The sequence below is a fragment of the Hetaerina americana genome, unplaced genomic scaffold (assembly GCF_022747635.1).
Source record: "Hetaerina americana unplaced genomic scaffold, ioHetAmer1.1.p SCAF_3, whole genome shotgun sequence".
Lineage (NCBI taxonomy): Eukaryota > Metazoa > Arthropoda > Insecta > Odonata > Calopterygidae > Hetaerina > Hetaerina americana.
Window position 1 is genome coordinate 48,078,903 of NW_027286874.1, and position 12,767 is coordinate 48,091,669.

General features: G+C 36.0%; 1 protein-coding gene across 1 annotated transcript in view; it reads right to left on the reverse strand.

The window, feature by feature from the left end:
- LOC139691026 (intermembrane lipid transfer protein VPS13B-like) overlaps positions 1 to 12,767 on the reverse strand; it is a 131,958-nt gene that overhangs the window by 112,761 nt on the left and 6,430 nt on the right. Inside the window, exons 7-10 of the mRNA XM_071588744.1 lie at positions 9,774 to 10,182; positions 6,132 to 6,277; positions 2,413 to 2,697; positions 1,029 to 1,167 (exon numbers count right to left, since the gene is read on the reverse strand). Coding sequence (XP_071444845.1) covers positions 1,029 to 1,167; positions 2,413 to 2,697; positions 6,132 to 6,277; positions 9,774 to 10,182 — 979 coding nt within the window. The remainder of the gene's footprint in view (positions 1 to 1,028; positions 1,168 to 2,412; positions 2,698 to 6,131; positions 6,278 to 9,773; positions 10,183 to 12,767) is intronic.

Here is a 12,767-nt window from a genome sequence, read left to right on the forward strand (position 1 = left end):
TTTCCAAGCTATAGACATGTAATACAAAGGAAGACAGTTAATGCTAGAGGATGTAAGTGTTAATGAGAGTTTGCCAAACATCCTTATTCAAATTCTCAGCCATGAATTGTCTCCCACCTGCAAGGCTCAAGTTTTCATTCTTCTTTTTTTTAATACTATTTTCAATTATGTAGATAAATACCCCCCCCTAATTAAATGTAAAATACAATGTGTTTTTTTTCCACTGCTATTTCTAAGAATGGTGGAGTGTTATATTGTGTTCTTCATTCAATAAACATAAACCTCCACAAATTTGAGCCAGAAACCTTCCAATACATAGCCTCCCGCTCCCCTCCCCAACTAATAGGTTGCTGCACCTGCACTCAACCTATTCCCTCTCCCTTACTCCCCCTTCCTTACTCCCCCTACCTTACCCCCTCTCCTCTACTTTACTCCCATATGTTTACGAATCTATTGTTTCATCTTCCACCACTTGTCTCCATTTTCCTGCATTTCCCAACAGTGCTTACAAAATCTACATTTTCACTGAAAAGTCTGGGTATCATATGGGTTTAAGCGATGGGGAGAGTTCCTACATAAATTTTCATTCAGCTGGTATCCAACATTTTCTATCAATCAACTGATGAATATTGGCCATTGAAGCAGCCAACAATACGGAACACTTCAGAGTGACATTACTTCTAAATAAAAATATCAGTTCAATTATAATGCATGCTTTGACTAACCTAAGCCACCTTCACGGTTCACAGTGGCTATTGAGTTACGTCGTCACATCACCTTGAATCAATGAGCAATTGTTTTCAGTTCTCACAGCAGTTTAAACTTCAGCCTCACATTTTTTTGATCAATTTGTTTGAACGACTACAATGACAGGAGAAAATTTTTTGGAGGTCCTTCATACTCAATATTATGCATAGATTTTGATTCATCATTGAAAATCAGAATTTTATTCACATTTCCAATAGATCAGCAGAGACAAAGAGGACATTTCTAGCCAAATAAAAACACTATATGCTCAAATTCCTTACCAGTTACAGTTTCCAAATGGCAGACTCGTGAACAGTTGTAAGACTTTAAAGCACCAGAATTTTCCAAAGATTTATCATCAAATAATGAACCTTTATCATAATTTTCCAGCTCTCCTCCAGCATATATGAAGAGGGTCTCCTGTAAAAGAAGTGCCAATAAGTTTTAGCCAAATCTTTATTTTCTATGTACAGCCAACAAGGCTTTTGGAATTATAAACAAGCTTAACTGTCAAGTGGTAGATATTGTATACATTCAGAGCCTTAGCTAATCAATGAACATTACCAGCGTCAGATATGCCAAAATATGGTCTATAAGGTGCACAAAAAAATTATAAAACAATTAGTTTCCTCTCTAACTGCATGTAATTGATTTGGGATTAGGAATGGTAGCTAATGAAAAAGAGCTATGAGTTGATAGTTTCCTTAACTGAAGTTATACAGATACATGACACATTAAAATTTCATTTTTATACAAGTTTCAATCCTATAGCCAATATTGGTTGTTAAGAACTCTATACTGATATTTCAGTCAACTAGGTGATCCTCAACGGGAGTGAGAATTGGACAACAGGGAACAAAACAGTATCAAAGTACTACAGATGGTTAACTGAATATGTTCAAGTGGGAGATACTGGGTAAATTAGCAGGGAGACCTGTCTCTGGAGTGGGGGAGCCAGGAATAAGAGTAGGGAGGGGGAGAGGAAATGGGGAAATGTGTACTCTTGTGTATTGCATTGCCTGTGTACTTTTAATTATTAGAAACAAAGGAAATAGACTGCAGGTACCCTGGTAGGCCACCAATTATGTTAATTATGAATCAATAGAGGAGAGTCCAAATTACATCTACACACAAACTTGAGTAGCTGGCACAGAACACTTCTCCTTCAAAGAGGAACATTTCCTCCCCTGTAGGAGAGGAATAAAATATTTGTGGGCTTTCTTTTCCCTCTATTAGTAATATTAGGACTGAGTTGACTTATTGAACTCTCCTCCAATTTCGCCCTTGAATGTGGAAAGCCTTCAGTAGATATGCTATGTCAGGGCCAGAACTCAAATGGTATTTAACTTTTAAGCTTTAGTTTATTATTTCTTATTTACTTCACACCCATATTTAATTCTATCAGGTTGAGCATAGACCTAATCATTTCACGAGACCATGGAAACCAGTTTGGCTAGAGCTTATGATAATGGAAATTGAATATAAGCGTTAAAGGCAGAAAAATGAAATGAAAGCCTTAAAATAACTACAAAAGTATTTAGGTTCCCCTAGTTGCACCAATTTTTCAAAAAATTAGAATGGAATAGTCATAACCTTCTCTTCCCTTGGCAGACAAAAATGAATTCATAAGAGAAAACTGCTTTAATCTTATCGGTATGAAAATACCTCTTTCTCTTTTGTAGGATTCTCAAGGAAATCTTCTGAACTGTCCAGGCTTCCATCTCTTGTGCCACAAGGGCAACGTCCACCAACAGGTTTCACCAGAACTCTACTTGCCCCCAGACACATGTTGAACAACGTCTTAGCACCTTCTTCATCCTTCTTATTAGCTCCCAGTTTTAAAAGTTGAGCTGAAACTCCATGTAACACAATAGCAGCAAAAGGTTTGGTGCATGGTCTGACTACTTTTGCTGGGCCATAATATGAGTCCTGGTGACCACGATCAATAATCTAAGGAAAGAATTAATAAGGGAGTCAATGCTGCTTTATACAAACGTATATGTACAGTAGAATCTCAATATAAAATTATTCACAATAACTAGAAAACCATGAGCCATAAAAAGTAGTCGTTATTACTTATGTTTTATAATTAATTATTTGCTCATTTCTATGATTTTCACAATAGTGCAATCATAATTGTAGATATTGAATGTGATAGGTGTAAAGATATAAAACAAAATCTATTGACAATGAATTAAAAAAACCATGAACCATAAACACAGTAATCAACCCAAATGTTGGTTTGGTAGGTGACGGTAGAGTTCACCCAGTACTAAGCCCAACAGCATGTGAAATTCACACATCAGTGTGGGGGGGCCAGTTACTTTCCATGCCGGTTTTGGTTTCCCAGGAAGATCTGGTACCCAAAAAATCATATAGCTTCGGTGGAGCTGCAGGTGCCCAGAGTGGCTTGCCCAGGAATCTAACCCGGGCCCTCCGGTCAGTAGTCAAACGCTCTACCCCCTGACTACCGCGACCCACAATAATGAATTATCCAACCTTTTTACAAGTCTGCATATTTTTTAGAACATCCCTTAAAATATTTTAATTTTTTTTAGCAGTTGATTTCAGTGAAAGCACTAGTTTGATCCAAAGAACACAGCCATCATCACTGGCTACATGCTATTCATCATGCCTTCTGTTGATGGCAATAGCCTACTTAATGAGCGAAGCAAAACTTGCATCAGATTTCTCACATTCAATGTTACTACAAATAGGATGATTGACTTGATTGATGGCTGGTTGATATTTACTCTATTAATTACACTCAATACAGAGCATATTTTTTCAATGTTCACAATTAAATTCCATGCTAAACTGAAAGTCTAAATTATTTCAAAGATATAATTTATAACTCATAAGGCTTATATGCTACAGGAAGAAATGGACTTTAAAAATAAAAAGTAAAGATTTTGGAAGGCCTATTGGTAGGAGTTAATAAGCCAAGTATTGTCCGAAGTAGGTATCACCTAGCTGTAAAAATGTGGACATTCATAAATTAAGAACTAGCAACTAGAGCCTCAAGCCCATCAGCACTAGAAAAATCTTATTGTTGTGATTACAAAGGGAAAAAGCAAAGAGAGGAGCAATAATGTGGATATAGAAAGATTGTGCTGCTAGACAATAATGCATGTTGTAGACCAAAAGTTGTAAATTACACCCCATCATATAATATGGGAGTATTTCAATACATTACCATCAATCAACTTTAAGGCTGATAACTGTGGAGGACACATTCAAATCCTGTTAGATACCAAATTTCCAAGCTGGTGCACAATCATAAATGGTATATAATGAACCATAATTTCCTGGTTTGAATAAAAGGTATGCGAAGGCCACCTTGTTTCCTGGTACCATACTCATGTACATTCAAGTTTTAACAATAAATAAGATGCATCTGAAAGCGATGCAATTTATTTTTCCATGCTCCAATTGGTCCCAGTGCATTTGAAGTGGCCAGGTTAGGAGGGTGGGCTCTTGGCTTTACAGCACGACCGAGCTCGGTCTGCTCTCAGAGCACCAGGACAGCTGTTTTCACGAGACTCCTAATAGTGCATGTGTCACAACACATTATTGAGTCGACCTTCAAACAACGGCAAGTAATCAAGTTCTGTGCAAAACTCAACTAAAGTCTTACCGACACCAATTAAATGATTCAGCATGCCTATAGGGCATATATCTGCTTCGTTGTACTCTCAAGTTTCAAGACGGTTAAGTCGTTTACAGAGGTCCAGGAAGAGGTTGATGATGGTGGAATCCCACTCTCAAAGGTCATTAGCCAACAAAAGTGATGAAAATGTCTCATGTTTGTGATCTTACTGATACAACAGCATACTTTCCCGACACATCTTACATAGAAACAAGAAACAGTAAGTATCTAAGTTTCATGAACACAGGTCAACCTGAGGTTCAATAATTTACACTTAAAATTCTTATAGCTCTCTTGAAAGCACTAAATATTTCCAGCAAGAATTTGAGCCCGATTAGGTGCTCTGACTGTTCAAGACATACAAGCACTTCATGACATCAAGTGAGGACTTTTGAGAGGCATGCGATGTGGGAAACTGTGGGTATTAGAAGAAATCTTCATCATTTTAAGATTTATAGCAAGGAACTTCAGCAGACCATGTTATTTCAAGTAAAACTTATTTCATGTCCTGATATTTTAATGAAATCAATTGAAAAGGTTTGAAGACGTTCTGATGAAACGGTTGGATGAGGATATCATTGCATATTAGTCCGATTCTGAGAAGCCGAGGAATTCATCTTTTTAAGAAACACAAATTAACTTTTTTTAATTGCTCAAGAGCCTAATGCAATTTAAATATACTTTTCCTGAGAAGTGACCATCATAATCTGTCTTTAAACTCATTCCTAGAGTTGAAGCTCTTTTCTTACCACAATTTCAGTGGTGACAGTAATTCTTACCTACATCTTTTTCAATGCAGCTGTTGGATGTCAAATGCGAGATCACATTAAACAGGGAGATGGAGCATTGTTGTCTTGATTTTGATTTGATTAAGTTGTTTTTAATGTGTATATAACTTGAGTAAAAGTAAAGTTGGGCAAATTTGTTTCATAATATTGTGGACCATTAAACTCAACTCCTGATTTCTCATACATTTGATTATTTATTATTCAGAGTTTTTACAAGGAACAGGATTTCAAGAATGTAACCCCCAGTTAATGAGGAATACATAGCTGAGTGCAAGGTGCATAAACAAGGATCACTCAATGAAATTCAGTGGACAAAGGGCTGGCTGAAAAAGTTTTAGTTGTAACAAGAAAGGAAATGGAGAGGATTTAGTGAATTTGAGCAAATGCAGACTGGAACTTCTTGTAATAAGCAATCACTGAAAAAGGTGTGCTTTGTCGCCCTACTCACATGGAGTTAATGGACAAAAGTTGACACAAAAGGCATAAATATCAGAGAAGATTATTTTTGGTTTAGCCAAAAGCTGACCAAAAAATTCATGGATGAATATAATTCAAGAGAATCTCTAAGTGAGGAACATTGGAAGTTACAGAAACAGAGTATTCATAGGAAAATATATGAATGCAAAAAAGGCAAAATAACAACATATATTTTTATTGATTTGGAAGTATGAAAGGAAGTAGCATGAAAGTTCCTCAGCTGAAATTCTAATATTAGGGTTTTTTGACTTTCCATCCATAAAGAGAATGGCAAAACAGGCGCCCATGTTCTAATTATATCTACAATCTCCGTTAGCATAATTTATTAATGTGGTTTATAAATGAGGAGAAAACTTGTTTTCTCCTCATTTATAAACCACATTAATAAATGTGAGTAAAAACTTGAGGATGTCCAGGTCGAAACTCAAGACATGTATGTTAGTAGGGTGGCAACAGTGTAAGTAACAAACCTTTAATTCAAGAGACAACTTCTTAACATAGAGTCCAAAATCCCAGATTTGTGGCTGAAAATGTGGAGTGTCATCATTAAACCATTCTTCGGTTGCACCAGGAAAGAAATTGGTGAAATACTCAGACCATCCTATTTTTGCAGAATCTGAAACAAGAAAAATGACAATGATAAATCCCAATGTGAATGAAATCATTAATCTCATTCACAGAAAATACCACACCTACAGGTAAAAAGAGACGTTTCAGGCTTGATATGGTGGAATATCATGATTAATAACAAAATTGGCAATTTCCCACAAAATTAAATTTATTATGACGGGTTTCAATGTAACTACATCATCATCAGGTAACAGTCATCACTCAAGAATCAAGATGTAGTTACATTCAAAACCGGTCGTAATAAATCTTATTTTGTGGAAAATTGCCAATTTTTAATTAAACACCTACAGGTGTTGTGCGATACAATCAATTGCTTCCAAGACTTAAAAATTCTGATTGGTTCAATGAAATGATGTGCATTGCATGTATAAGGCCATTATGTCCGGTGTGGCTAAATGCTTGCTTTTTGTTAGCATTATGTCAATTAAATTTGTTTGATAATCACACATGGTGGTGATGTTTTTGATTGTTTGTAATTGGGTAATGTCTCACATCTAACAAGGTGAGGACCAGATTCACGGACAATTGATTTCTTGGAAACCATGCAGTTGAATTCCCCTTAACTCCATAAACACAGATCACAAGGCAAAATGCGGTTAGCACCCAGCTATAAACCCATTAGCTGGATTGAATTTTTGTCAAAATTTAATATGTGCATTATTTGGAAGAAATGATAATGAAAATTATTGCATTTCACTGCTATCTTAAGGAAGGAGAAACTCATACTTATTCCTCTAGAATGAATAACAATATGTCAAACATGTGATGTTTAACACAAAGTAAATATTTCATTTCAAGACTTCAAAATACAACTGTACTAGTGGCTACGGCCGGCATTCCCGGAACAATTTATCCATACAGCCGTAACTGGCTTTAATTCGTATTTTGGCTTATTTATGTGAGTGGGCAGTTCCTTTCCTGACAAGTGTGGTTTTAGAGCACTTGATTTTGCAGATTCTTTGTACAAATGTGATCTGACTGCGGAGTGCTCTGCATACATCTTTCCTGCTTCCTTTCGATTTATCTCGGCAGTCCCCTTCCCTCCACCACCACGTCTAGCATCCCCTCATTTTTCTCCTCTCTGTCCACTTCACCTTTTCTGTCCTTCTCCACACCCACATTTCAAAAGCCTGCAATCGACATGCAGCATTTTGCTTTGATGACCATGCTTCTGCCTCATACATAACAAAACAAGAAGTTTTACAGAAATATAATGCAATTAAAAATTAAGAGACTTAATTTTTGATATTGCATGCTTAGGGTATAATCACCCCTGCACACACCCTAGAGATGGCAGGCAGTTGCCACGTTGATCGATAGAAGCTGAGGGTGCCCAGTGGCATATGCCAGAATGGAACCCAGGCCCTCCAGTCAGTAGTTCAGAGGTCTATCCATGGGACTACTGCATGCCAGAATTTAGAAATTATTTCGAAAGTAATTATTGCATTGGAGTTTTAACAATATAAATATTTTAATCAGCAATTTTCTCTCCAGGACATGGACATGGTAGAATTAAAACATTAAAATTTTGAACTCAATGGATTGATGAAGTAAATGAATCAATAGAAATGAAAAACGAACTCAAAAATTAAGGCTAGAATCTTGATCATCTTAAAATCTCAAAAATGAAAAAAACCTCATCTGAGAAGCATTTTACACCAATGGTATAATGATATATTAAAGCTTTAGGACTCTTGGAATCATTCAGACAATCTTTATCTTTAATCTTTTTTAGGTATCTCCTTTTAATTTGAATTAATCTGGCCTAAAATTTAACTTAAAAGGTTCTTCTCTCCTGGAATATACCTTCAGATAGTTAATAATGAAGTAAATGTGTTTTAAAGAATAGGTGACAGAAATATAAATTGCCAAGTTAAGGGATACACCCCTCTAAATGGACTACATCCTTGACATGGTGGAAGGGCTTGTGCTTTCTCATGACCCCTGGAGCTCTAGGCTCTAAATTAATTACCCTAGAGTGTGTACCTGTAGTTAACATGATCTACATTATTTAAATTAATTTAGATATCTAAAATGAAACAAAAAATTAAGAAAAACATTTTTTTATATGACATGCCCGGTGTGTAATCATATCCTGCCACACACCCAAGCAGTGGCCCATGGGTACCAGGTAGATAAATGTAGCCTAGCATAAAGAAAAATGAATTAAAAAAAACAAGATGACGCACTTTAAAACTTTTTTCTCAGAGAAATAACTTGAGACTGTCAAATTCTGCAGTAGCAATTTTCCAAAAAAAAAAAACTAGCCCAGAGTGGCTAAGCCCAGCTTTGTCTAACCACTTAATCTGTTCAGCTGTAACTGAATTTATTTCCAATAGCAATCTCATTATCTCAGCATGCAGGGTGGTGGTAACAAAACTAGATATCAAATGAAAAACAACATTTAATGAAAACAATGCTAAGACATTAAAATTTGCCTTTCAAAGGATGGGAAATTTGAAATATGCTAAAACTGTCAAATAATAGACTTCTCACTATAATTATAAAAAAAATTTAAATTAACAAACCTGACAAAGATTAGTAGTTGATCGCATTGGAAATGGTGACCTCTGGGCAGAAATCTAAGAACACTATCACAGCAGCGGTTGCTATAAATTATGGTACTTAATTTTCATTTTAGCATTTACAAGGGAGATATGTACCTTAATAGCGATGAAAATACTAAACTTTTTAAATTTGAGATCTTTACAAAACACAGCTCCTCACCATTACATTTACTTTGTCTAGAGGATACAAACTTTTATTTAAAGTTAAACGTACATAATTAGAACCTAAATTTTTTGCTGTCTGCATCCACAAGTGGCATAGAATTACAGAAAATCTATCACATTTCAGGGAAATTAATTCACCATAGACCTGGTCCTCCCCTGGTAAGGGTATGGTATTCAAAAAAAAGGAATGTGTTGAAAAACCTAAATGTATGCATGCAACACAAAATAATAGAAAGTTTCCATTTTAAGAAAATTGAGGGTTAATATTTGATTAAATTTTGAAAAATACCATTTTATTAATGAGCACCCAGTGGTCATGTTGATGCCATATCAGGGATAAATTTTCTACTGGGAATATTGCACTTTCATTTGCTTACCATTAACAATTTTTGTCAAAGATTTGCACCATTGCAATTTCAATGTTTTCAGTACCTGAATTTGTTAGATGAGCTTCAGAAAATCTTTCCAAGATGATATTTCCAGAAGTACATATTACAGCTTTAAATGGTTTATTTAAATATTTATAGGGTTACCTTGAAAACATCTTGCCTACAGGTAATTGGTTAGGAGGCTGAAAATTTCAATTTAAAAAAATTTCTGTTTTCTTTCCTTAAAGGTAGCCATCAAAGGGCTGTGTGACATTTGGAGTGAACATACATAAGTGTCTCTTAAGGACAAGAGACAATATAAGCATATAAATTAAGGACAGAACATCCTGAGTGGAGTTATTGAAAATATTCCCTTACTCACCTGAAATTCCACGTTCACTATCTTGCTCAGCTCGATAAACTGTTGGATTTTGTGCAGGCACAGATGAACCATTTTTTTCAGAAGATGGAGATAAATATCCACCACTGTCATCTGTATGTGAGTTGGTAGTCTTCGGTATTTCTCCTTTAGCTAGTGCTCTGCTGAGCTCACAAAGTCGAAAGAACATTGGAAGCTGTTCTTCATTAAGTTGAAAATCAAGAATTTGAGTGGCACACACATCTAAACGGATCACACGAAATTTCTCCTCTTCATTATCTTCAATGGGCCAAATACCTTCATTTGCTTTACTGGCATACAAATCAGAAATACTACATGGATTACCATCAGGCTGACTTCGGTAATATGTAAATAGGCGAAACTCAAGAGAGGAGCGATATAAAACTGGTTCCTAAAATTAAGAGTAAGTATATTAACAGAGCTATTTACAAATATTAATGAAAATTAGCATTAGTTTAGATCTCTCTGCAAACACATCTCTATATTATAGAGGACCACATATTTCTGTACAAACATTAAAACAATTTCGTGGGTTTTCATTTCAGTTCAGAATATTAAAAAAATTAATTTCTAACATTTTTTGACATTCTTGTTGAACTCTAATGAGCTCATAGAATACACATAATTAAATCACATGCATTTATTTTACACTCAGAATTGGTGAAATGAAACCTAATGAATTGAAAAATCTAATAATTTTCATACTGATCTACCCAATTTCATGACAAATTCCCAAATTACTACAAAATGTGAAATTTTCAAGAGAACCTTAAATAATTGCAGCAAGATGCTAGGTATAGGTTGGAGGTTTGACTATGATTAATGGGAAGACATTAGGAAAGTTAGGTAGGGGTATGTAAAGGATTGGCATGTCGGACAGAATGAAGGGACATGGAATGTAAGCAGGCTTGAAGAACAGTTATTGTATTGTTGGTTGTCAGATGTCATGTTAGGTAAGACCAAGAAATGTAGGAGTTAAGTCTGCGCCTATCCAAAAACTACTGTTAACAGCAGGTTACAAATTAATAAAAATTTATTCTGGATACTTAACATATTAACCATTGCAAAATACCAACTAATTTTACTGTAGCCTATTTTTATTCCTTTTCTGATTGAAAACAACAGCTTGATCACATTCAACAGTAAATTATTTTAATGCAAAATTTTAAACATATGTTTCACAATGCTTGGGCAGAGACAAATGCAGAAGTCATCATTCTGTCAGATGCATGCAGGACAGGTTGAAATTGCTATAAGTGACTTTCCACCACCAAATTGATTTAATCTATCTTAAAAAAAAATATTGAAAATTAAATGCAATCATCACTTCACTTCCCTCGCTAATCCTGATGTTGCAAAGATAATTTAGAGGATATGTCTGAAAATGTCAATACCTCTAAGAGCTGTATACTTATATAAGTAAAATCCTCACCTTCATTAAAGAACACTTCCTAAGATGATTTGTAACATGATTACTTAAATTTGCATGCAATAACATACACGCACTCATTTACCTGATTTTCTGTCATAAGCTGACAACACAATGCAGAATTTTCAAAGGGTAAAAATCATTCCCATAGACTGGGATTCAAATCTGGAACCCTCAATGTACATCTACATAATACCCCGCAAGCCGCCGCAAGGGCATGTGGCGGGGGGAGCTAGATCACCCACGGTAAAAAGGACCAATACCACATGCAAAACAACAACATGGAAAATTAGACCCACAGCAGCGCACACACTCATGCAAAAATCCCTTCATCCAACACTGAGTGCTATCGGCTTTTGGTACAGCTGAGTGCTTTAGCCAGTTAAGTTACTGAGGCATTCTCTTAAACTCAGACATTTTGGGGGTTTTACAAGAACAAGATGTTATAACAAAATACCGTACATACAAGGTCTGTCCAATAAATATGCGAACTGGGGCCATAAAAAACTTTACAAAATTTAGTCTACATCCATTTCGTCCCCATGAAAGTACTCTCCATTCGTTGCTATGTACTTATTCCATCGTCTTTTCCACTGTTTTAAGCACCCTTGGAAGTCCTCAGCAGTTAGGCTTTTTAGTTGTCTCGTCGTTTCTCGCTTTATTGTGTCCACATCTTCCCAGTGATGTCCCCTATCACTTTTTTGCATTTTGGGAATGGGAAAAAGTCACAGAAGGCGAGATGTGGCGAATAAGGAGGATGATCAAGGATGGTGATAGAATTTTTTGCCAGAAATAGGCAAAAAATCAATGGTGCAGGTGCATTGTCATGGTGAAGGATCCATCCATCATGTTCAGTTAAAATGGTATGCACTGTTGATTTTCCTAAATTCAGTTCATCAGCTGTCATTCAGATGGTTTTTCAATGATCGGTAAGGACAAGGGATGGCACACGACCAATGTTGTCATAAACACAGCTGAGTGAAGGTTGTCCTGGCGTGTTGTTATGTTGGCCATTTTTAAAATGCTTAGCCCACTTGAAAACGGATGTTTTCTTCAGAGCATTATCACCGAAAGCAGCTGTCAACATTTCAATAATTTCTTGATAACTTTTACCGCACTTCTCAAAAAAACTTGATGTTGATTCGTTGCTCCGTGATTTCGTCAATTTTCATTTTCAACAAACAGTAAAAACAAGGACAACAGAAACTAAAACAACTGGCACCAAACACACAGCTCAACGATCCGCCAAGTACAGATGGCTCATTGGGTATCAGGAAACTAGCGCCGCTAATGGGCAGGGCTATACTCCGAGTCACGGCCACCAGATTGCACCAGTTCACGCATTAATTGCACCGACCACGTACCACATGAACTGGCTTAAACACTTGGCTGGACAGCGGGGGATCCAGGTTTGTATCCTGGTCAAGACAAATGATCTATACACTTTGAAATGTCTGCATTTTAATGCATATTAGCAGATAACTTCGTTAATAGTTACTGTGGCGGCATCTCCCACAATTCTTTGAATCTGACAATAAAAGCCAGCT